The sequence below is a fragment of the Thalassophryne amazonica genome, chromosome 17 (genome assembly GCF_902500255.1).
Source record: "Thalassophryne amazonica chromosome 17, fThaAma1.1, whole genome shotgun sequence".
NCBI classification, from domain to species: Eukaryota; Metazoa; Chordata; class Actinopteri; order Batrachoidiformes; family Batrachoididae; genus Thalassophryne; species Thalassophryne amazonica.
The window spans coordinates 16,847,467-16,874,522 of record NC_047119.1 but is presented as its reverse complement, the minus strand read 5'-3'; the positions used below and the strand labels follow the sequence as shown (position 1 = coordinate 16,874,522).

Below are 27,056 nucleotides of genomic sequence, written 5' to 3'. Positions count from 1 at the left end.
CGCTAATTACCTTCACGGTGATCCAAGTCGCAAACGATATGCGCGCAGTTGTGCGTAAAGACTAAATCACGTCCTTATCAACCGGAGGGGGAATCAAAACACATTAACTGTCCCGTATTATCGGATACGGCGTGCTACGCTCCTATGTGGTGCAGTCGTTCGGTACAATTTAAAAAAAAAAATTAATAATAAAAAAGCGCTCAGTCCAATCTGGTAAATCAAAGGCGGCGGCAACGTGACGCGCCTTTTTTTAAAGCCACTCTCTAAATTATTGATTTACACCGCGAGACGGGGGAAAAATACATATCCTTCATGCTTCATCTCAAATCTGAGCAAAGATGCGTGACTGAAATGCCAAAAATTGGAGGGTGCGCTTTTTTTCAGGCTGGCAGTTGGGGGCGCGCCGCGCTCGGCTCCTTCAGCCAAAACCCAAGGTCACGGCGCACTTTGCGCACAAAACAGATTAATTCATCCAACCTCCAGATTAAACGATATCGATTACATATATTATCCCAAATGATACCGTGTCGTGTTTTATCTGTTTGATTTGACACGGCTTCGCTGGATTTTACAGTTTACCCACGTGTTCGCAAAATGGGATTCTAATTACTAAATTTGACCGGTGACGTCAAGGCTTTTTTTAAATCATGGGACAGTGCTAATATTTTTGATGTTATTAATAAACGTTTAAAAAATGTAATGCTCAGATGATTTTTTTTTTTAAAAGAAGGTCCATGGTCACAACGCACAAGTTTAAGCACCTGTTTCTTCTATAAATGTAGATCATAATCTTCCTTTCTCCACCAAAGCAGCATTATAATGACAACAAAAGCGCATAGTTTGAAATGTCTATCAAACATCAAATATTACTGAGAATTTTGTCAATTTTAATTCCAGAAAATAGCATAGACTCAGGGTGCATACACTGACTCCACAATACACCCATCATGATACATAACTCTCCATCACTGTTCCCACTAATTATGTAGAAGTAATCTGTGGTGAATGTTTAACTATAAAGAAACAAATTATTCTGAAGTATAAATTGTAATCTTTGATGTTATCAGTTTCCTTTTGTATATTTTAGAAATCATTTATGGTTATTCTTCAAGAGGTGGTTTACTTATGGTATCGTGATACAATTTTTTATACAGGTTCACACAGGCTTCATGATATGGTTATCATGATTCATGATGCTCCATTACACCCCTACTAAAGACCATACAAGACTACACAAGATAATGATAATGAATGAATGAATGACCATCTGATCAACAGTTTCGTATAAAACTCACATTAGATTATTAATTTGCTTTGTGTTTAATTGTTACCACAACTCCGAATAGGTCTGGGAACACAGTGCCGAATCTACCACACCTTGGGTCGTGGATGGCAACCTATCTATCTTCTGCATGAAAATTGAGCATCCTCGTGTCCTGTAGCCACTGAGGTCAACATTGTTGTGGGCTGGGGTGTTTGGCTGGCTTGGTTTTTGTTTTCTGTTTCTCCCACCAGGTGGTATGCATTCAGGACTGAGTGGCTGAGCATTAGGACCTCACCCTGAACACCTGAGGCTTGTTTTCATGTGCAGGTCATCAGGACTCACAGCTGTGGTGTATTCTGTCTTGATCAGAGATTGCTGCATTTAAACCTTGAATGCACAGTGTGTGATTGCCAGAGACTCGACCTTGTGAGCAGACGTGTGAGATCGACGTCAGGAGAACAATCTCACCATTACGGACGGAGAGACCGCTCCAGGTTTGACGTCACAGTCTGTGAAGGAGGATTGGGTGAGGGCTCACGCTCTTCAGCACACTTCCTGAGGTAATTTGGTTTTGGTGACTTTTATGAAGTAATGACAGTGGATTTGGTGTCCCTCACACCTTAGTTAGTGAGCTGTCACGTTATGCTAATTGTCTAATCAGCTTCTGCTGCAGTGGAGATTTGAACTGAGTTGTTCCGTGCCTGCAGGGTGAGAAGCTGATGTATAGATTTAAGCCAGGAAGTGTTTGCTGATTGCGTGCACCTTTGAGTTGTGTCTCTCTGTGTGGAGTTGGACTCACCTCCATGTTTTCTTTCTTCACAGACTCGGTTTGTCGCGGCCACCTGGGGGGTGTCGGCGGGGTCCCTGGGTCCGAACTGCTGTGGCTCCGGACCGTTTGCGCTGTTGAGAGCGCGCCGTGTTTCCACCTCACCAGACCGCGGACTTTTTAGTTGTTTAGCACTTCACCCACTGTTATGTTTATTAAATTCTGTTACCTTTTGAACCGTGCTCTGCTTATTTTATGCTGGTGTAACCGGGTGTCCCCTGCGTTGTGTTCTATTGAATAGTGCGGGAAGGATGACAGAAGCTGGATGTGGTCTGACTGTCTTTACTCTCGCCAAGTCCAAACTGCACTGGGTCTGTTTGGACATAAAAAAAACTGCAGTGAGCACAGTGGTCCAAGACACTTCTCTTCATAAAAGAGCACAACTCTCACACAGTCCAAGCTGCACTGAGTCTGCCCCTCCCCGTGCACCAGCTGCGTGCTGTGTGAGGTGCGTTCAAAGACATATGGACTTCTCACTCTTCAATGCCAAACAGGTATATATACATATAATATGAACTTATTGTACCAAAAAAATGAGTAATTTGAGTTAATTTGGCGGAATTCGACCCGGATATTATTACCCTGCTACATTCACCCCTCCTAGAATTCCACCAAATTCAACAAACATTCGTTACACACCGCAAAATTACAGACCAGACACCACAAGGATCTAATCCCTGAAATCAGACTTGAAATATATCTGACAGACAGATCAAAAGGTATTAACAGGTTGATCAGGCCTATTAACCCTCTTGGACTACAGAGGTGCAGCCTACACCCCATAACAAACTGGTCCAATCAAAATAGTGTAACGAGGCACAAAAAACAGACAACGAAGAGAACCACTTAGACCGTGGTTTCAACCCACGTTGGCAGTAACAACTCCCATACTACAGGTTTCTGAACCATCGTCTCGATAAGTCGTGTTGAGGGTCTAATAACACGTCCTGCCCTAGTAACTACTCGTCCCGGGGGAGAGGTGGGGCCCAAGGGTAGTCCAGGTCCACTGTCAGGGTCAGGATTAGTCTGGTCCAAGTCAGGAGGATGGGCAGGGTCAGTCAGCAGGTCTGTGGGTATGGGGTCAGAAGCTGTAAGATGGTCAAAGACAATATCTGGTGAGCTGCCCACCAAGCAGTCAGAGGTTGGCTGAGGATCAAAGGTAACATCCTCCATCACATCTGCCACAGCACGATAGGATCTTGTGTCGACCAACTCATCAGCATCCACCTCAGAACCTTCAAAGGAGCCTTGACTACATCTTGACATAACCCACGAAGATGCATGTTCCCTTGGACATTACATTCCGCTTGTAAGCTGTCCACGTCACTCTGGTCCAGGCTCTCAGAGTCACACTCCCCTGAGGCATCCACTGCATCAAGCTCATCGGGTCCATCGACTGGGAGAAAGTTCACATCCAATAGCAAGTTTCGGTGCACGACTTTGCAATGCCCATTGGAGTTTCTTATTTTGTAGACATGGATCTCTGGTTGTCTATCCACGACTGTGTAGACTGTGGGCTCCCACTTATCTGCCAGTTTCTTTTTTCCACGCTCGCCCCTGTTGGCTAGCAGCACCCTGTCGCCGATCTGGAGAGCAACACCCTTGACTTTCTTGTTATACTGACTCGCTTGCCATTTCTGCTGTTGAGAGGCATGTTGTTGGGCTATTCTGGCAGCATCTGCAAGGTTTGCGAGGAGAGTACTTGAATAGGTGCTGAAATCTGCAACGCTTGAGTCATGGAGGACTGACTGGAACACAACGTCAACTGGAAGCCGAGGAATGCGCCCGAACATCAGGTAAAAAGGAGCGAAGCCTGTGGTCTCATGGGTGGTGGCATTGTAAGCAAAGGTAAGCGTCTGAATTTGCTGGGGCCACTCTTGCTTAGATCTTAGGGGGAGGGCTCTTATCATGCTCCCGAGGGTACGGTTAAAGCGTTCGGTACCCCCATTGCCCATAGGGTGGTAGGCGGTGGTATGTGACTTGGCCACCACGGACAGACGTAGAAGCTCCGACACCAGCTCACTTTCAAAATTGGCGCCCTGATCAGAATGAACTCTTCTTGGGAACCCATAAATGCAGAACACATTGTCCCAAAGCCTCTTGGCCACTTGCTTGGCAGACTGGTTGCGGCAGGGAAAGGCGTGAGCCATCTTAGTGAAGTGGTCCATCACTACCATTACATCCACGGAGTGTTTGTTCTTGTCTTCCGCTGACCAGAAGTCAATGCAAACGAGTTCCATAGGAGCAGTTGACTTTATGCTCTCCAATGGGGCACGGGCCGCTGGTTCCGGTGTCTTGGCGAGGACGCAGCGAGGACAGCGACGGACATACTCAATGATGTCTCGTTCCATGTTCGGCCAGAAGAATCTTTGCCGGGCGAGGTGGAGAGTCCTAGTCTGGCCCTGGTGACCCGCCAAATCATGGATACCTTCCAAGGCTCTGTCCTTAAGACTCACTGGCAAAATGAACTGTAGTCTCTTAACTTTGGTCAGAGGGTCTTTACACTCACGGTACAGTATACCTTCTCTGATTCTGAGTCGGTCCCAGGACTTTAAAAGGGTAAGCTGACTGGCACCAAATCCGGACCTTCCACGTCTTGATGGGCATATTTTGCGCATGACAAAAGGCACCAGCTTAGACACATTAGGATCCTGACTCTGGTGTTCCTCAAGCTCGCGCAAAGTTAGAGAAGGCAGGGGTTCAGCGCCTGGAGATTGCAATGACTGCACATGCTGAATGAGATGGACAGCTTGAGTCTCAACGCCACTTTGCCAATCATCATGGTGTTGAAGTATAGCCCTGACTGCTAGAGAGTTGACTGAACTCTGGGTGTAACCAGTCAGCTGGTGGTACCGGATAGCCTGGTTGCACTGTAGGCCCACTCGGAAAGCATCATGCACCACATCCACCTCAGCTCCATCTGCCTCCTGGACCAACCGGCTGTATGGTTCCATCAAGAGTCTCTCGCCGATAGGTGATGCAAAGGGTTCACGACTCAAAGCATCAGCCACAACGTTCCTGGGACCTGGGATATACTTCAGGTCAAAATCATAGGCTGAAAGCTTGGCCACCCACCTCTGTTCATAAGCATCCAGCTTAGGCTTGGTCAGCACATGACTCAAGGGATTGTTATCGGTCCATACTGTGAACCTGTGCCCCTTCAACCAGTGACTGAACTTCTCAGTGATGCTCCACTTCAGGGCCATGAACTCAAGTCGGTGGGCAGGGTATCTCTGTTGCGACTTGCTTAAGGTCTTACTTGCAAACGCAATAGGACGAGCCTTATCTTCAACAATGGGAAGTTGCGATAAAGCTGCCCTGAGGCCGTCTAGGGACGCATCAACTGACAGAATAAAGGGCTTGTCGAAGTCAGGGTGGGCCATCACAGCACATCCGAGAAGCTCACTCTTCAGCTTCTCGAAGGCCTCCTCACAGGCCGAAGTCCAGTCTGTTGGTGTCAGTTTCCTGAATGTGCCAGCCCCTTTTCTCGACTGTGGATGCCTGCCCTTTCTCATTGATCCGGATGTTAAGGCAAACAGCGGTTTGGCTATGGCTGAACATCGGGGAATGAAGCTTTGGTAGAAGAAAACCATGCCCAGGAAGGACTTCACTTTTCTCGCTGAAGGCGTACATCCATCCTCTTCCATCAGGGTCTCTTTGGGCATCCTGGAAATCACTTCCACCCTGGACGGATCAACGGAAACTCCTTTTCGATCTATCAAGTGTCCCAGAAACTTGACTGACTTGCGTAGGAGGCAACATTTCTTTGGGCTCAGCTTAAGACGGTTGTCTCTCAGCCTCTCAAATACAACATGCAATCTCTCGAGGGCTTCCTCCTCGGTTGGCGCAAAGACCAGCAAATCGTCCAGGTAACAGAGTAGGCTGGTGAAGTTGAGGTCACCAAAAATACTCAACATCATGTGCATGAACGATGCAGGGCTGTTACAGAGCCCCTGGGACATTCTGTTGTATTCGTAGAGTCCAACTGGTGTAGTGAAGGCTGTGAAACGCTTGTCGCCTTCGCACATGGGGATGTTATAGAACCCTGAGGTTAAGTCCATCGTGCTGAAGAATGCATTGCCACTGAGTGATGCGAGACAATCAGCCTGGTGTGGGAGTGGGTGTGCATCTTTCAGTGTTCGTGCGTTCAGCCATCTGAAGTCAGTGCAAATTCTCAAACTGCCATCCTTCTTCCAAACCATGACTAGGGGGGATGCATACTCGCTCACGGACTTGCGTATGATTTCTCTCTCTTCCATATCAGACAGAACTTGACGCAGTTTTTGGTAGTGGGCTGGAGGAACTCTGCGATAAGGCATACGGAAGGGTCTCTCGTCAGTCAGATGGATACGGTGGACGAAACCCTTAGCCTCCCCACAATCAAGTGGGTGCCGCGAAAAGATGGTCTTGAACTGTTCCACTAGATCCACAAGCTTTTGTTTGGAGTGAAAACTGGCCTGGCAGGAGTCGATGTCGAGGTCGCTTAAGCCCAATTTAGCGAGCCTGGCTTTGAGATCCGCTTCTGAGGCAGCTGGTTTCTTTGCATCACTGAGACCATCATTGAACGTGCTGTGGCATTGACTTAGATTAAAGTCCTCAACCGCAAGACATGGTGACACATTTGCAATCTTAGAATTGCGCTTGAGAGTTACTGGTTGGGTTGAGAGGTTTGTGATTTTCATGGGAACCCACTTGTCACCGTACATAGCAGCGATGACGCGCCCCACCAATATGTTCCTTGGGCTGGCTTTGGAAGAACAGGGCTCCACCAGAATGGTACTGCCTGGGGACACTGGGGTGTTGTTGGGCAGCTTGCCCCACACCAGGTGTTCTTGCTGTGGGAGAAGCGTGACAGCCCGGGGCAGCTTCACTGCGCCAATGACATCTGGCGAAGCCTCCCCCTTCCATCTGACTGAACAGGACATGATATCAAGAAAGTGTTCATAATCGGGGAGAGAGTACCTGCTCCCATCTGAGATGTGTCTCCAATAGTCGTCGTCATTCTTCAGAACACTCATTAGCTTTTTCAAGACATTTGAACCAATAATCAGATCTTCCTCTTTGGCCGGGAACCACCAGGACTGGTACAACACACTTCATTCCATATAAAGAGAGTGTCAGATCATGTACACACTTTGGGTGTGTCTGCTTTCCGCCACATCCAACCAGCAAGATCCGCTCCACCGACTTGGGCTCTCCAGTCATGGCTCCTTTTTCCAACAGCCTGGCCTCTGCTGCCTCACTTAATGTGCAAGCCATTGACCCCGAGTCGATCATACCCTTTATCTCAACATTGTCATTTACTTGGACCTGGGTGTAGAACAACTCACTGAAGGCTGGGACCACTGCTGTCCCCTGGACCACAACTTGGTATCCCTCCGGAGCAGCAGAGCATGCGTTGACATAGAGAAGCTCCTGATCTGGTACATTAATGAGGGTTGTCTGTGCTTCACCCACACTGCCCCTCTCCGAATGTGGGTGTCCTAGTTTCCCGCAGGCTGGTGCTGGTTCACAGTGTCCTGAATCAGGTTTGGTGCCGGTCTTTGACCCCGCCGAGGGCAGTTCTTTCTCCAGTGGCCTGGGGAGAAGCATGCCAGGCAGAGATTGTTTCTCCTGCAGTGTGACAGTGTCGAGTGGGCTGGGTCATTACAGACTTTGCAAAATCTGGGAGGGCAATCAACTGTTGCATGGTGGGCTGAGCTGTATGGTTCTGAGTTATAGCGTGTGACTAGACAGTCCAATAGGCTCATCAGAGAGCGCACACCCTCTAAATCCACTGACGGTGACGTAACAATAGCTGGAGGGTTCGCCGCTGAGCTGACTGCAAACTGAGGCTGAGGTGTGGATGATATCGGTCGCTGCGGGACAGGCGAGACTGTTGGCACCGCAGCATGGGCCACTGATGAGGGCTGGAGCTGCTGGTAGGGGCCCGCCCTCACCGGGGCTTGGGTAACAACAGTGGGTGTTTGGGTGGTCACCTGCATGGAGACAGGATACAATGAAGCTGGAAAACATTGTGTGCATGCGTTCACTTGTTCCCGGTGTGTACCGGGCCGCTCCTGGACCACCGCAGACTGGGAATGGCATGGAACAAGACTATTTGAGGGGAGTTGTTCATGGCTATTAGCTCTGGTTTCCCTCTGGAATGTACTGATACGCTCCTGTACTTCACTTGTTGTCCACTCCTCCGCAGCTTTAAAACTCAGTCTGTTGGCGAGAACTGGATTTGGGCAGTATTTAATGAACATCATCGAGACTTCACGGCCCGGGTCCTCAACACCCCTACCATGTCTCCGTAGGCACTCATGAGCAATGTCAATAGCTTTGTTCAGTCGGATCCAGTACTCCATCACACTTTCATTTGGGAGTGGCCTAGTGTTGTAAAAGTCAGCCATGGGCATGGCGGAGTATGCTAACTCACCGAAGTTCTGTTTTAGTATATCAAATATTACACTAGGTGCCTGGGAGTCATATGGTAAGGACTGGTTGCGTAGAGTAACCTTCACCACATCTCTAGCTTTCCCAAGTAACTTAGCTAATACCTCAGATTGTTGCTGTTGTACTGGTATTGCTCTCTTTGTGAGGTAAAGCTCTACCATTTCAACCCACTCATTTACAGAACATTTGTCACTTCCATCCCCTCTAAAGACAGGTGGGTCTTTAACATCAGACTGCATAATGAGTTTAACACCAGACAGATTCAATTCAGAAGGTGTGCTGTTCTGAGCTGTTTGAAAGGTATCATTAGGCTGCGAGCGTGAGCCGATATTGCTCTGCAGCTGAGCAGCAATAGACTGACCAATTTGATTAGCTAAGTCTGATATTAAAGTGCCAAACTCAAAATCACCAGCAACACGTGGGTTCAAATCAACTTGCGGAGGCTGTACTCGAGTAGAACTGAACCTAGGCGTTCTCAACATGCCCACTTGGGGGGTCTGGGTAACATCTCTAAACCAGCCCCTCCCAATCCCCACATGTGTCTCACCTGTGCCATCAGAAGCACCATCATCTGCCCCAGAATCAACTTTACTGAACATGGTGAACAAAACACAGATCAAATGTGATGTAAAAAACAAAAGTGTAGCAGATAACCACCAAAACGCTAAATCTGTCTCCAAGAGATGAAATTAGACTAAACCACAGTAACCCAAAGTCATCCAACCGCACAATGTCGAGCTAGGAGGAAACTTGTGAATAGCTGAGCACCCCTCGGTGGTCGAGTTGGCACCGACGCTTCTGGAATCCAATGGGTCACGGCACCATTGTAACGGGGTGTCCCCTGCGTTGTGTTCTATTGAATAGTGCGGGAAGGATGACAGAAGCTGGATGTGGTCTGACTGTCTTTACTCTCGCCCAGTCCAAACTGCACTGGGTCTGTTTGGACATAAAAAAAAAACTGCAGTGAGCACAGTGGTCCAAGACACTTCTCTTCATAAAAGAGCACAACTCTCACACAGTCCAAGCTGCACTGAGTCTGCCCCTCCCCGTGCACCAGCTGCGTGCTGTGTGAGGTGCGTTCAAAGACATATGGACTTCTCACTCTTCAATGCCAAACAGGTATATATACATATAATATGAACTTATTGTACCAAAAAAATGAGTAATTTGAGTTAATTTGGCGGAATTCGACCCGGATATTATTACCCTGCTACACTGGGTCCTTTCAAACGCTGGGTCGGTGCTCCGACCACGTCCGAAACATAACAAACATAGACTTACACACTTGCTGGACCACAGAAACATACTACATGGCCAAAATGTCACAGCTGATGTTCCTTCACAATGCAAGACCAGAGAAACATACTACATGGCCAAAATGTCACAGCTGATGTTCCTTCACAATGCACGTGAGAGACTTCACCTGAATATATAGCTAAGTAACACTTGTTTGAGACAAAGTCATTCCAACAGGAGGCAAGGATCCTCCAAAGAGACCTACAACCCCTGGCAAAAATTATGGAATCACCGGCCTCAGAGGATGTTCATTCAGTTGTTTAATTTTGTAGAAAAAAAGCAGATCACAGACATGACACAAAACTAAAGTCATTTCAAATGGCAACTTTCTGGCTTTAAGAAACACTATAAGAAATCAAGAAAAAAAGATTGTGGCAGTCAGTAACGGTTACTTTTTTAGACCAAGCAGAGGAAAAAATTATGGAATCACTCAATTCTGAGGAAAAAATTATGGAATCACCCTGTAAATTTTCATCCCCCAAATTAACACCTGCACCAAATCAGATCTGCTCACTGACATTGACCCTATGCCATGACATTGACCCTATGTGTCTTTTTGCAAGGAATGTTTTTGCAGTTTTTGCTCTATGGCAAGATGCATTATCATCTTGAAAAATGATTTCATCATCCCCAAACATCCTTTCAATTGTCCAAAATATCAACATAAACTTGTGCATTTATTGATGATGTAATGACAGCCATCTCCCCAGTGCCTTTACCTGACATGCAGCCCCATATCATCAATGACTGTGGAAATTTACATTTTCTCTTCAGGCAGTCATCTTTATAAATCTCATTGGAAAGGCACCAAACAAAAGTTCCAGCATCATCACCTTGCCCAATGCAGATTCGAGATTCATCACTGAATATGACTTTCATCCAGTCATCCACAGTCCACAATTGCTTTTCCTTAGCCCATTGTAACCTTGTTTTTTTCTGTTTAGGTGTTAATGATGCCTTTCGTTTAGCTTTTCTGTATGTAAATCCCATTTCCTTTAGGCGGTTTCTTACAGTTCGGTCACAGAAGTTGACTCCAGTTTCCTCCCATTCGTTCCTCATTTGTTGTGTTGTACATTTTTCGATTTTTGAGACATATTGCTTCAAGTTTTCTGTCTTGACGCTTTGATGTCTTCCTTGGTCTACCAGTATGTTTGCCTTTAACAACCTTCCCATGTTGTTTGTATTTGGTCCAGAGTTTAGACACAGCTGACTGTGAACAACAAACATCTTTTGCAACATTGCGTGATGATTTACCCTCTTTTAAGAGTTTGATAATCCTCTCCTTTGTTTCAATTGACATCTCTCGTGTTGGAGCCATGATTCATGTCAGTCCACTTGGTGCAACAGCTCTCCAAGGTGTGTTCACTCCTTTTTAGATGCAGACTAACGAGCAGATCTGATATGATGCAGGTGTTAGTTTTGGGGATGAAAATTTACAGGGTGATTCCATAATTTTTTTCCTCAGAATTGAGTGATTCCATATTTTTTTCCTCTGCTTGGTCTAAAAAAGTAACCGTTACTGACTGCCACAATCTTTTTTTTCTTGATTTCTTATAGTGTTTCTGAAAGCCAGAAAGTTGCCATTTGAAATGACTTTAGTTTTGTGTCATGTCTGTGATCTGCTTTTTTTCTACAAAATTAAACAACTGAATGAACATCCTCCAAGGCCGGTGATTCCATAATTTTTGCCAGGGGTTGTAGTATCAAAGACATCTAGTCGTTGCCTTAAGTCACTGGTTAGCATCCAAGTCTCACAACTATTCAGGAAGACAGGAACCACCAGAACCCATGTAGAGTTGACCTTTCTGCAAGGATATCAGCAAACACCTGTTTCCAGTAACCTTATGACTCCAAAAACTCTTCCCAGCATCTCTCGAGCTTAAACTGCTCCTTTTATCATAATTTGCTTGATCATTTAGAAGGTATTTTTCTTTATTAGCATCATTCTGCCTGCACACACCCCACCCCCCACAGCCTGCACATGTTCCATCTCTCATTGATTACCTCTGTTCAGCCAATCAATCAAGAACTAACAGACACATGAATGAGTAATTAGAGGAAGAGACGCCCAGGGAGAGATGGGACATGTGCAGGTATGGGCGGGGGAGCTCGAGGAGCAGGGTTTGGAACCACTGTATGCAGTGATTTTGTTAAACCCTCTGAATTAAAGCTGAAAATCTGCAATTCAGTTACATTTCAATTGCCATTTCAACTCCAGTGCCGCAGTGCACACAGGCAAAATTACAAAAAGAAATCTTTAATGGTCCCAATACTTATGCACTCAACTTTATAGTCATAAGGAAAAAAAATGCAGACAGACTGCATGGAATCCAGGCAGCAGTAAGTCCAGATCAGGGCACATTTAGAAATATCAGACCATATTCATAGCCCATTTAAGATAAAAAAAAATAAGAATTTGCAATGTAGCGAAGCAGCTGAGATTTAGAGCCTCCTTATGATGCAGGAAGTGCACAGCACCCTTCCAGAAATAGTGGTCAATTTATGGAGTGCAAAATCATAATCAAATTTATTCCCAAGTAAGTTGTCACATACAAAAAATTGATCTGGTGTCACTGGTGCATAAACAACAATAGAAGAAAATACTTCTGTAAGAAGTAATAGGTACATAAACAACAGTAAAAAGAAAAGGAAAAAATACTTCTGTAACAAGTAGAGGGGTCAAATAGACAAACGGGCAAAACTAAGTTTACTGTCAAATAGATATAGTGGAATGGGGCTGTGCAGGCATGCAGATGAACAGTACAGGGATGATCAGTCTGTATTTTGTGAGAGTGTGTGTCGGGGAAGGTAAATGGGGGTCTCTGGATGGAAAGAAGCAGTTTTTGTGTCTTGAGGTTTTAGTTCTGATGGACCTCAGCTGTCTGCTAGAGGGGAGGCTAACAAAAAGTTTGTGTCATGGGTGAGAGGGATCGGCCACTATCTTCCTTGCTCGCCTCAGGGCCCTGGAAGTGTTCATGTCCTGTAGGGATGGCAGACTGCAGTCGATCAACCTTTTCTACTGCGTGGATGATATGCTGCAGTCTGCTCCTGTCCATAGCAGTGGCAGCAGTGTACCAGATGGTGATGGAGGAGGAGATGATGGACTCAGTGTTGGTAGTGTAGAAGTATACCATCACTGATTTTGGCAGATTGAACGTCCTTAGCTGCCGCAGAAAGTACATCCTCAGAGTTTACCCTGAGTAGTATACTGCACAGAAAATGAGCAGGTAAGGATTTGTTATTGTAATACAGTCATATCATGAATTTAACATAACAGCAGAATACTTAAATTTGCTTTTTTTTTTCGTAAAGAACCATCCCAGTAAATTTTGCAGAGTAAAATGATCTCTGTCAGGGTGACATTTGGTCCAAATAGACTGAAATCACCTCTATTGTGGTATAAATGACTCTTATTATAGTCAAACAATTTGATTAACACTATGACAGATCAGATTTAATACTATAATAGAGTTTATTTACCTCTAATTAGAGTAGGACCAAATGGTGATTTTACTTTTGAAAACTGACTGTGATTGAGCTTGGAGCAGAAGGAGACAAATTCACTGCCTTCTTGTTGCTCAAGAGCAGAGGGCCATTGTTACAGTGCCTGGTCAGAGGGATATTCTGCCATCTCCACTGATGTTATCCACTACTACGTACCAACCCTTGGCCCATACTGTGCAAAACGTCTCATCACATTTCGACCAAGTGTTTCACTGATTCAAAGACTGTTCCATCTGAAGAGTTGAGGCTTGGCATGAGTCATAGGTCACCATTTAAGACCATGTTGCCTTCCACCACTCTTGCCTTGTAAAATTAATTTCAATTTTTCAATTTCAATTTATTTTCATTTGTATAGCGCCAAATCACAACAGAGTTGCCTCAAAGCGCGTCACACAGGTAAGGTCTAACCTTACCAACCCCCAGAGCAACAGTGGTAAGGAAAAACTCCCTCTGAGGAAGAAACCTCAAGCAGACCAGCCTCAAAGGGGTGACCCTCTGCTTGGGCCATGCTACAAAACATAAATTACAGAACAATTCACAGAACAATTCACGGATGAATATACAAGAAATGCTATTGGTGCGCAGGACAGGAGGATCGCCAACACAAACACAACTCCCATCTCTGGATGGAGCTGCACCTTAAACAGAGAGAAAAAACAGAATCAGGCATCAGCAAGACAAGAAATACTGTATAATTGGTCAGCATTAAACAACAAGAAAAACAGAGAAATACTAAGGTGATTGCCGGCCACTAGCCCTAAACTTCACTAAAAGACCCAGAATTTAGGTAAAGTTGAGGCCGCGGCCCGCTCCAATTACAAATAAAATGAATTAAAAGAGTAAAAAGCATAAAACACACCTGTACCAGTATGCTAGCCATATGAAAGGGAAAATAAGTGCAACTTAAGTCTGGACTTGAAAGTCTCCACAGAATCTGTTTTATTAACGCAGGGAGATCATTCCACAGAACAGGGGCACGATAAGAGAAAATTAATATTGCAGGACAGCCCCGTATGATGATGCAGGTGTGCTCTCCTTTTCTGAACCCAATCGAGGAATTCATTTCTGTTTGGAGATGGAAGGAATATGATCTCCAGCCACACAATGCCCCTCCTGGAAGCAGTGAATGCCGCATGCTAACAGGTGCAGAGGACTGCCAGGGGTGGATACGCCCCGCAAGCAGATTTTTTTCCCCTTACTGTATTGCGAAGGAAAACATACAGTATGATGTTGTTGGGAAACTATTGACTAAATGTAAACTTTTCAGTATTTTCACATGCTATTATATTTTGTTTGGATATTTTTACCCATAAGTGTCCTTTGGTTTCTTGTACTGTATGTTTTGTAAATCATTTTTATTGAGAAGATTCTGCATTTTTTGAGTTTAGAAAATGTGTCACAGTAAATGGGCTGCTTTGTAGAGTACTTTCCCAATTGAAACAGACATTCAAAGGCACTTTACTGTAACGCGGCACAGTCACCCATAGTCACACATCAGGAGCAACTTTGGGATTAAAGACCATTCCCAAGGGATCCCTTCCGCTCTGATGGAGACTTGAACCAAGGATTCTCTAGTCCTAAGAAGACCACTTTAACCACCAGGGTTAGTACCTTACCAGCTCTTCACTGTTTTTTGGTGAGGAAAGAATGCAGTAAAAAAAAGCTGTACTGAGTGTCTAGTCTATAGTCAAGTTGGTTAAATGTCACTGACACCTCATGAGCACAGAAATACTAAGATTTTTTGGCACGTATTACTGATAGACTGCATATATAGAGATTAGTATAGCTATGAGCTTTCATAATAATGCCTAGGTTTTATCATTCATTAGTAATGATTTAATATATCAATCTGAACACAAAATGTGCTGTTTGAGAGAACATATTAGCTTTTGCTGCCTGTTTTTAATATTTTGCTCAATTGGGGCATTTTGCAAACACAATTTCTCTTTTTGGCCTGTGTATTTCCACTTCAGCTTGTGTGTTAATTGTTTTGAAAATGAAATGTCAGGGTGGACACATATGCTTAAGGAAAAAGAACAAAAATGATTGTAGTGTATTACATAAGGAACAGTGACCTCAGTAACCACGACCGAGCGATAGGTTTCACAAGCAACTCGATACTCCTGTTTGTCTTTATTTTTATGTTATGGTCATGGATGTTAAAATATGCAAAATAAATAAATAAAAAAATAAAAATAAAAAATAAAAAAAATAGGAGGTTCACCAGCAGGGATGCTGGAAGTAGGGATGTTAAGGGGGGCTGCACCACCCCCTTCTGGCTAGGAGCTGCAGCTGCAAGGATAAATTGTATTTTTATTTTTTACTAAACATTCATTTACTTATTTTATATATATATATATATATATATATATATATATATATATATATATATATATATATATATATATATATATATATATATATATATATATATATATATATATATATATAGTTTTTTTTTAGTATTATTATTATTATTATTAACATCTTTATTCGTGAAATAGTTCACATAAATACAACAACATAAAAATAGAACAGAAAACAGTAAAAACAAATTGGTAAAAATAAAATTAAAAATCTCCCCAGGAGCAAGATAGATCATTAATAATCCATTGCAATTCTTGTTTGTTAAGAAATCCATCATTTACAAAATTATCTCTCATCTCAACTAGTTCTACCATTTGACCACCGACTCACACATCTTCCTCACTTGGTGTATTGTATCTATAAAAAACTGACAATAAATTGCCTAAAGTATTTGTTTTAACATCACAACGAGCTCTTTTATACTTTTGAATAACAAATCTAAGATTATTGCCCATTCTTGAGCTGATATTTATACTGTTACTAAATATATGACTTATTACAGTATCATTCTCATATCTGAGACCTGTTACAAAGAACTTAAGAAATCTCTTATATAACACAACATCAGGCGCTAACAAACCTGTAATAACAGCATATTGGAGCTTTATAGCAACATATAATCTATCACATCCCTTTGAATAGAAGGAACAATTTTGAAAACTGTAAAAACTGCAACAATATTGTTTGAATAAAGAATTTTTGAGTTTTGAAGCAACAGTGTGAAGATTGGAGTAATTCGTTGTTGGTTGTTTTACGATTTGAAATTGTATTTGATAAAGTCAAAATGGAACACTCAGTTTTCTGATATATAAGTAATATTTTATTTTTTTATTCGAATCATACAAAATGCGTCAACCTTAACGAAAGTGATAAATTCTTTTGAGAGTTGTCTTGTCTCCAGTGCTGTTGGACGGGCACATTTCAGTGTTGCACAGGAAGCTGCACGGACGTGACTTTAGTTGGCGCATGTTCATGTTCCGGCCTCTTTTCCTTTTACCACCGGACGAAAATGGTGAGGCGCATCGCTGCCGCAAAGAAATCATTCAGCATCCGCTCCGTGAAACGTTTATCCGAAAAGGATCGTTGGTGTTTCGTTGTCTGCCGAGCACTGTTACCTTTTTTCTCAAGTATTTTGGACATAAAACCTAATTTTATTATACTTTACCCTTTGTACAGCTCATGCAGAATTAACATTATATCTGTCTCGTAGTAAAGATAATAACTCACAGAATAGCACCGGGTAGTTGTAATTTCGATTTTACTTACAGTCATCACACCTCTGGGTTAATGTTGTAATTTGTCTCTTTTCGGTAAACGTTACTAATAAAGTAGCTAACTTAGCGCTTCCTTCAGTGTTGCCAGATTTTCTAATAGAAACAAGCGTTTGTGCCTGTATAAAAAGGATTTGGCTCTTCAGAAACAGCCAATATAAGAGCCCCTAATATAAATATTGGTTCGGTTTACTGTGATTAGACAGCCAGAAACCACATTTTAAAATACTATTTGATCTTGTCAGTGATGCTTTCAAACACAAATGTCTGAATATATGACTCTGTGTGATTATTACTTTTTTCTTACTGAGACAAGATATTTGGCTTTATAATTGTTGGTAAATTTCTGGGGAATTGTTCTTAACATATTCTAATACCTTTCAGACCAAGGGAACATCATCTTTTGGTAAACGCCGGAACAAGACGCACACTTTGTGCCGTCGTTGTGGGGCCAAAGCCTATCACCTGCAGAAGTCCAGGTGTGGAAAGTGTGGCTACCCAGAGAAGCGCAAGAGAAAGTGTAAGTCCTGAATTAATGTCATGATGATAGTGCTTCATTCCTAACATCCTGCAGGATACAGAATTGGCCACCCTACTTGTAAAGTCTCATGTTTTTGGCATGTTGGTTATTCTTCTACTCTAACCACAAAAAAATGTGCACATGCTTTTATCCAAAGCAATAAAAAGTCTGGAAACGTGAAAATTATTTCTGCATCTGGACACCAGTTTTGCTCACTTGCAGCGGTCGTGCACAGTAGCAGAATTTTGATCTGACTCTTGCAGAGTTTTTGGATCCCCCCCCCCTTTTTTTTTTGTCTTTTCTCCACTTATGTGGAACGACTACTGTTACGCTATAGTTGTTCCACACAGCTAAATGGGTACCTTCAGCGTCTGATGCAATGCATGCAGACTACAAATGATCAAATATAAATGTTAAATGTGTTTTGCAGACAACTGGAGTGCAAAGGCCAAGAGGAGGAACACTACTGGAACTGGCCGACTGAGACATCTGAAGGTTGTCTACCGCAGATTCAGGTAACACCCTGCTTTGATGGTGTCATCACAGTGGTGTTGAATCTTTGAAGCAAAAAAAAAAAATCCATCTAAAATTGCAAAACAGGAGAATTGTCACCATTTTGAAGAAAGTAATTTTGATGTTATGATTTCACCTATTTTAACACGCATGACTCATTTACTAAGTGGTCCATTCTTCATGTAGAGAGTTAGCATGCAAAAATAAATATAAATTCACAGTTTATATAGACATTTATGAAGAGGGCTTTTAGGAAAGTAAGTGTATGATATTGTGATGTAAAGGTAAAGACCAAAAAAAAGATCCTTAAAAGCACAGAAACACATGTTAATCTACAAGGAAAAAACAACAATAAAGTATATGGTATACAAGGTCTATTAGAAAAGTATCCGACCTTATTATTTTTTTCAAAAACCATATGTATTTGAATCACGTGTGATTGCGTCAGACAAGCTTGAACACTCGTGCGCATGCGTGAGTTTTTCCACGCCTGTCGGTTGCGTCATTCTCCTGTGAGCAGGCTTTGAGTGAGGAGTGGTCCACCACGTCGGCGGATTTTCATTGTCAGGAAATGGCAGAATGATTTGGGCTTTTTTTTTTTTTCCATCAGAATTTTTTCAGAAACTGTTAGAGACTGGCACCTGGAAACCATTCGAAAAATTTATCTGGCTTTCGGTGAAAATTTTACGGGCTTCACAGAGAATAAGGACTGTTACTACGGCTTTAAGGACGCTTGGCGCGCCACACTCCGTGCCGCCTTCGAGAGCCACAAACCACCGGATCATTTCTAAACGGATGGCTCTGTGGAGCCGGACCGTCGTGTGCACTTTCTCTGGTTATCACAAGAGCTGGACATCAACCATTTTCCGGCATGCTCAGAAAGACTAGAGCATGCATATATGCCGTGTAAATGCTAATCAGTTAACGCAAAAGGCTACTACTTTCCAATGCGACACACACAGTAAAAAATACACTTTTAAGAAAACGGTCCACACTGAACATCTGAAATAGACTTACTACGCATTTAAAGTGAAGCAGTGTGTTTGTCTATTTTTTTTAAAACACACGGCCCACTCTACGTGGGGAGTGGCTATTTGCCCAGCAGCCAGCTGCTGTCTCTCTCTGCTCTCGGTGTGGAGGGAGCTCCTCACACAGCTACAGCTCCGTCCCCGGCCACACTGACAAACAGCCTCTGGAAGAAGTCCACTCTTTCTTCTGTGTTTTGCTGAGACTCGCACTGTTTCGCTTTTTAATTTTCGCTTTCTTGGGCAACACACCATGCTTCACAAACACTGTAACTTAAATAAAATAATTTTTAAAAAACTGACTGAGGCTTGCATGTTCAACCTCCAGCTGAAATGCATCTGCTGAATCACAGAGAAAGAGGGATAAAAAATCACGCAGGGACCCCCCAAAAAAGTTTAAAATGGTTAAAAAAAAAAAACAACAACCATATCCCATCACCATTTCAGGAAAATGTTAAAGAGTTTGGCGCAGCGACACTGTGCCATTGCTTAGTAGGGAGTGCCTTGGACTATTGATGATGTCGATTAATCAATAGAATACTGGATTCCTAAAATAATCAATAGCTGCAGCCCTACCTACAAGTAACGGTGTGTTCCCGAAACATCTGTTTTGTCTTGATTCACAATGCATTTCACTCAAGATTATTAGTAAAACTTAAAAAGCTTTGCCCATAATCAGCATTACCATGTGAATGATGGAAAATATCAGAGATTTGAAAAAGTGTTACCTATTGGGATTGCCAATTCTGCATCAGAGATATGATGCGACGCTGAAGATACTCTCTATGCATATTGGCACCCAAAGCTAGTGGGGTCAGAGCTGTATGCAACGTAATTGGGTAATCCATAATTTGGGTATAATCAGTCGTGCAACACATCCTTTAAATTCTGTCTTGGTATACATTTTGGACCTGTTGATAAAAGGATCATAAATTCCTTCTCTGTATTTGAGCTACTGATCTCCTGTCTGTGTTCTTGTTCAAAACTAAATTAAAAGGTTCTTTGCATACCAATGCCTGTATTTCCACCAAGTATAAAAATGTAAATTAATATCAGAAACATTGGCAGTTAAGTTCCAGCCCTAATTAAAATTATGAATCATTTTTAGCATTAGAATGTTTTTTTTAAATCTACACGGGCATATTTTAGTAACAGTCTGGTTTATGCTTCTACATCTCCGTAGCGACAGAGGGCTCCGTGTCGCTGTGTACCCCCTCTGAGCGCCTCCCCATAGCCTGACATGTACCTCCCAAAAATTTAAACTTCACATCAAAACGACGTAGACCACAAGGACTGTGATTGCTAGTGATGGGATGAACAACACTGTGCCGAGCACACAAGAGTGAAACCCCGTATTGGTTCGCGTATCGCTTTAAGATACAGTAACTGTGTCGTTTGGCTGCGCCGCGCCAAATTGTGTTTATAAGGAAACAAACTGTATCGACTCGACATGTTGCGGATTTGTTGGATGGAGTTTTGCTGGTGGATTTTTGCTTGCCCTCACCTTGCTCCACTGACTTCATGGCACGTTCAAAGACGTTTCCCCAGTCTGGAATAATTTTGATCTTTTGACGCCAAATAAGATGAGTCTTTTTCTCCTTTCGGCATTGTTTACTGTTATTTTTCCCAATTAGATATGTTTGTACTCCTTTACAATACTGGAAGAATAACCAGAAAACATATACACACCTTTATCAACTCGCACTGAAATGTTATGCTCACCATCTTCATCTGTACCCTGTGAAAGAGTTTTTTCTAAGGCAGGGGAACTGGTGTGTAAGGAGAAATTGCCTTGGAGCAAAGACACTTCAGAAACCTTTGTTCTTCAATAAAAATGCATAAATGAATCTATTTTCAGTCGTTTATTTCGTATGCTTTAACACTTAAGTTAACAAATTTCCATACACAAGTTACAAATTTTAACTCTGAATTTTATTAGACAAATTTGCTATATTTTACAAACCAACTCAGTTTAGCATTTACACAAACAAGGTTTTAAGCAAATTTGAAACTCTTCTCATGAACAGCTTAACTCGACACAAATTGAGCACATGAAATTATGCAATGATGAGATCATATTTTAAATAGAGGACTGGCGATTAACTATTTCACAGGCTGATGTTGCGTTTGCAGCACAGTAACTTTTCCATCTTATTTACCTGCAATGATTTTATAACAACTGTAGGGGTCACTATTGAGCGACCAACAGTGTCAACACAGTGCCGACACAGTTTGTGTGGTGTGTCAATACACTCCTTGAGGTATCATCATCCCATCACTAGTGATTGCTTATTGTTCTGGTTTCACTCCTTCCACTGCACTGCACTGGTGCTAGTAACAAAAAAAAGTTACTTGCACAACCAAAAGTCAGTCTTATATCAACCTTAAAACTCCTCCTCTGATGTGTCAGACTCTTCCTCTCTGGGGAGAGTTTGAGGGGAGAGCAGCAGCGGCAGATAGGTTTTTTTTTTTTTTTGTTTTGTTTTTTTTTTTTCTTCTTCTTTTTCACGTTCGCTGGAGGATGATGCCATGAAAAAGGATGCTGACGGCAAAGCGTCTCCCCGTCGTGAGGATGACAATTTAGGTCATATTATGGAGTTCATTTTAAACTAAAGGAAAACGTGCGCACATTTTATTAATTTGAGGGCTCAATTAAAAGAAAACGTGCGCACATTTTATTAATTTGAGAGCACGTTTTATTAATTCGTGGGCTCAGTTAAAGGACAACGAGCACAAATTATCATGGCCACAAAAAACTCTCTCGCTCTCTCTGCTGACGTCATTTCTCCAAATACAGCACAGCAACTGGCTCTGTGTGTGACAGTCATAAAACGCAGGGAAGACAAAGACAACACACTGGAAATTTGTTTGTTTGTTTTCTTTTCTTATTCATTCCTTTGTTGGTTCATTTTACTGGTGCTTATAGTTGATAAAACTTGGATAAGGTTACTTGCACCAGTGCTAGTGGAGTATAAAATTACGTGCACTGCTCAAATAATACGTGCACAAACTAGCACATGCACGTAATATTTCGAGCCCTGCACTGATTATTTTTGCGATTAGTCAGCCAATTGGATCATACGTTAATTGTGGCTTATTGCACCAGCATGCAGCTGTTATTTGCTTGCCGAGATGTGCATGTTGTTGGCTTGGTAACAGTCGTCCATTGAAGACGAACATATGTAACGTAGCGTTATCAGACATTAGCGTTAACGCATTTCCTATTCAAACATGACATCGCTGTTATAACGTTACAGCAAACACGTGTGTGATAAGGCTAATGAAGTCCTCATCGTCAGTGTTTACAACTATTAATATAAGTAAGGCGCTCATTCTAGACGTTAATGTTAGCGGCTAACTAGCGAATTAGCTTACAGAGACGATTGTCCCTCTTCATCAGCATCTGAATCAGCCACAACATATTTCGTTCTCAGCTGCTCTGTCATTGCCATTGTACTGCCGTGGAAGGCAAGTTCTGCCTCGCAGACTGTGCATTGTATGTTTTTCTCTTTAATTTGGTTAAAATGCTCCCAAACTTTTGAGCTATTGTTTGGGTGTAACATTTCCAGTGACATCACAGCTCACCCTGCTTATCTCTACTGCACATAAGAGTCAAGCACAGAAAAGCAGCGAAAGATACAGCAGCAGTTTTGAGAGAAAAACAAAGCGCAAAAAAATGACCATCATTAAATTAGTCACCAACTATTTTGATAGTCGACTAATCGTAGCAGCCCTAGTTCTCAGAATGTTTGTGAATGATATCTGTGGATACTCTCACTCTGCCTGTTGTACTGTCAATAATCAGTTTTTCTTTCTGTTCTCCAGAAATGGCTTCCGGGAAGGTACGACCCCCAAACCTAAACGTGCTGCAGTGGCCGCCTCCAGCTCCTCCTAAAACACAAACATTTGGTTGAATAAATTTGAAAAACAGTTTTCAGTCTTGACTCTTAATCTTTGTTATATTACACACACACACACACACAGTTTACCTAGACTCCAGGCAGTTTATTTATTCCTGAATTTCTCAGTTTGTAATGTATAAAATTGATAAAAAATGCCCCAGTAATTTTAAAAGGATTGGATTGGACTGCCCTATTGGCTCTAGAAACGATAGCACATTTGGTTAGCTAGTTATTGGGATTAATTATTTTGACCTGAATATCTTAAGATAGTTTTTTTCTGGGAAGTCCAACCTTTGCACTGAAAATTAAATGTGAAGGAATATTTACAGTTGCTTAGTTAGAAGTAAAAAATATTTATATTTTAAGTACCGTTAGTGCAGCAGATAACAGAATATCTACAGAGGAATCCTTCACATGGTGATACAAGCACAAAATTAAAATCAAATACTCCTTAGACATTACTCTTGGAAAAAAAAACAAAAACTGGCCACTTGAATTTTCAATAGGTGGCCAGGTAGGAGTCAATGAAGAATTACACAGGGGTCAAAATTTGAAAAGGCTACAATCATATTGAAAATGATAGATTATTTGTCTCATCATAAAGATTCCAAAAAGGTATAGTTTGGACTATATACAGTATGACTGAATGCTACGGGGTAAAAACTGCAAGAATGGTGACAAAGGTCAATTTACGTTTGTACAGGGGTCAAAAGTTAAAGTTGCTCCAATTTTGGTAAAACGTGATGCAAATTATTGGTTAGTAGGGTTTTTTTAAAGGAATAGTTTGCACCATGTGTCATGCTTAGTTATGTTACTGGATAAAGTAACAAAGAAAAAGCAGCACACTCAAAATATTGATGTCTAGCTGCTGTTTTATTTCATAATAAGTAACTGGATAAAGTAACGTCATAGAATCCAATGGACGACAACATTGTTTGACCTTTACTTTGGAGATAAAACATTCAGCACAGTTGAAATTTGTATCACCATTTGAAGGATTGTTTCAGTTATCTTTTGCTCTAAAAGTTGACCAAAGGCTTCCTTTAGGCAGACAAGTGTCTTACATACTGCTGCTACATTTCAATTGTGAGATTGCTAAAGTTGTACTGGTCCAGTTGTCATATATGTTTTACACATAGTGACCCCACACTGCATATTGGTTTTGGGGTCAAAGGTCAAGCTCATGAGGCATACTTAAAAAAAAAAAATATTCAGTAGTACAACCCCTGGCAAAAATTATGGAATCACCGGCCTCGGAGGATGTTCATTCAGTTGTTTAATTTTGTTTAAAAAAAAAAAAAAAAATCATCACAGGCATGACACAAAACTAAAATCATTTCAAATGGCAACTTTCTGGCTTTAAGAAACTATAAGAAATCAGGAAAAAAAATTGTGGCAGTCAGTAACGGTTACTTTTTTAGACCAAGCAGAGGGAAAAAAATATGGAATCAATTCTGAGGAAAAAATTACGGAATCATGAAAACAAAAGAACGCTCCAACACATCACTAGTATTTTGTTGCACCACCTCTGGCTTTTATAACAGCTTGCAGTCTCTGAGGCATGGACTTAATGAGTGACAAACTACTCTTCATCAATCTGGCTCCAACTTTCTCTGATTGCTGTTGCCAGATCAGCTTTGCAGGTTGGAGCCTTGTCATGGACCATTTTCTTCAACTTCCACCAAAGATTTTCAATTGGATTAAGATCTGGACTATTTGCAGGCCATGACATTGACCCTATGTGTCTTTTTGCAAGGAATGTTTTCACAGTTTTTGCTCTATGGCAAGATGCATTATCATCTTGAAAAATGATTTCATCATCCCCACACATCCTTTCAGTTGATGGGATAAGAAAAGTATCCAAAATATCAACGTAAACTTGTGCATTTATTGATGATGTAATGACAGCCATCTCCCCAGTGCCTTTACCTGACATGCAGCCCCATATCGTCAATGACTGTGGAAATTTACATGTTCTCTTCAGGCAGTCATCTTTATAAATCTCATTGGATCGGCACCAAACAAAAGTTCCAGCATCATCACCTTGCCCAATGCAGATTCGAGATTCATCACTGAATATGACTTTCATCCAGTCATCCACAGTCCATGATTGCTTTTCCTTAGCCCATTGTAACCTTGTTTTTTCTGTTTAGGTGCTAATGATGGCTTTCGTTTAGCTTTTTTGTATGTAAATCCCATTTCCTTTAGATGGTTTCTTACAGTTCAGTCACAGACGTTGACTCCAGTTTCCTCCCATTCGTTCATTTGTTTTGTTGTGCATTTTCGATTTTTGAGACATATTGCTTTAAGTTTTCTGTCTTGACGCTTTGATGTCTTCCTTGGTCTACCAGTATGTTTGCCTTTAACAACCTTCCCATGTTGTTTGTATTTGGTCCAGAGTTTAGTCACAGCTGACTGTGAACAACCAACATCTTTTGCAACATTGCGTGATGATTTACCCTCTTTTAAGAGTTTGATAATCCTCTCCTTTGTTTCACTTGACATCTCTCGTGTTGGAGCCATGATTCATGTCAGTCCACTTGGTGCAACAGCTTTCCAAGGTGTGATCACTCCTTTTTAGATGCAGACTAACGAGCAGATCTGATTTGATGCAGGTGTTAGTTTTGGGGATGAAAATTTACAGGGTGATTCCATAATTTATTTCTCAGAATTGAGTGAGTCCATATTTTTTTCCCTCTGCTTGGTCTAAAAAAGTAACCGTTACCGACTGCCACAATTATTTTTCCTGATTTCTTACAGTGTTTCTTAAAGCCAGGAAGTTGCCATTTGAAATGACTTTAGTTTTGTGTCATGTCTGTGATCTGCTTTTTTTTCTACAAAATTAAACAACTGTATGAACATCCTCCGAGGCCGGTGATTCCATAATTATTGCCAGGGGTTGTAGTAGGTAAATGCAGTCCATTTACCATTTAGTTGTACTGTCCCGATTGCGATCAAATGTCTTCAGTAGGGTATCTGGGCTTACTATGCATAACACTAATGATGAATCTCAATTCTACACCTCGACCCTTCCCCTTAACTCTTCCCCTCCGTTTTGCGTGGGCACGAGAAACGGGTGTCTCATTTCTCTTTTTGGAGCAAGGCGGAGAGCTTCAAACAGTGAATCTGGATGCACACTCCATTTGGAGGGGTAGGAGGAGCTTACCGCTGTCTCCGAAGAAAAACATGGTGCCAAAAGAGCCACACAAATGTAAGCAACTTTCATTACATGTTATGCTGTATAGAAAGTTATAATGTAGCGGGATGAACGTCCCGGGTCCCAATTGAAAAGACGTTCCTGCTAGCTTGGCTTCCGGGGAGTTCCCCTTTGGCTGACCTGGTAGAGGAACGGTCTTTTGGTGTGAGCTGCGTGGGTTCGATCCGCCACCGTGATCCTGGCCACGAAGGTCCTGCTGCTTCAATCTGGTATCATGAACAGGATGTGGGTCACAGAGTATGCTAACATGCACCTGTGACTTCGGGACAAAGTCAAAAATGGTGGGGAGATGTGTAGCAGGATGAAAATCCCGGGTCCCAATTGAAAAGACGTTCCCGGTAGCTTGGCTTCCTGGGACTTCCCCTTTGGCTGACCTGGTAGAAGAACGGTCTTTTGGTGCGAGCCGCGTGGGTTCGATACCCCACCGTCGTCCCGGCCACGAAAGTCCTGCTGCTTCAATAACTTGCCAAAAAACTTTACAGGCAATTGCCTGTGACAGCAATGTGTATGCTGCTGGATGCATGTTGCGTATATTGTTCTGAAGAATATCTTAACTTCGCTCTTGTGCTGAGGCATTATAATGCATATACACAAGAACAATACGATAAGACACTTTTATATCACAATGGAGCAAATCATGATAAAGGATAAGCATGTTAATTTGTATGTTCATAAATCTTTGGATTTGTTGAAAATATTTGGTCATCCACAAACAAGATTTCTGGCTCTTACAGACCTGTAACTTCTTTAAGAAGCTCTTCTATCCTCCACCAGTTGGAACTCTATCTGTATAAAAGACACCTACAGTAGTGTTCAGAATAGTAGTAGTGCTATGTGACTAAAAAGATTAATCCAGGTTTTGAGTATATTTCTTATTGTTACATGGGAAACAAGGTACCAGTAGATTCTCACA

The 27,056-nt window shown here is 42.1% G+C and overlaps 1 protein-coding gene and 1 non-coding gene across 2 annotated transcripts; both read left to right on the top strand.

Annotated features, from left to right (window-relative positions):
- The first annotated feature begins 16,589 nt into the window (after positions 1 to 16,589).
- rpl37 (ribosomal protein L37) lies at positions 16,590 to 22,961 on the top strand. Its single transcript, XM_034192717.1, has 4 exons — positions 16,590 to 16,707; positions 17,351 to 17,486; positions 17,917 to 18,001; positions 22,850 to 22,961. Exons 1-4 carry the CDS (start codon positions 16,705 to 16,707, stop codon positions 22,917 to 22,919), a joined length of 294 nt encoding a protein of 97 aa, XP_034048608.1. The 5' UTR covers positions 16,590 to 16,704; the 3' UTR covers positions 22,920 to 22,961.
- LOC117530181 lies at positions 17,202 to 17,284 on the top strand. Its single transcript, XR_004566218.1, has one exon. It is a non-coding gene; the product is annotated as a small nucleolar RNA SNORD72 (small nucleolar RNA).
- Positions 22,962 to 27,056: the final 4,095 nt, after the last annotated feature.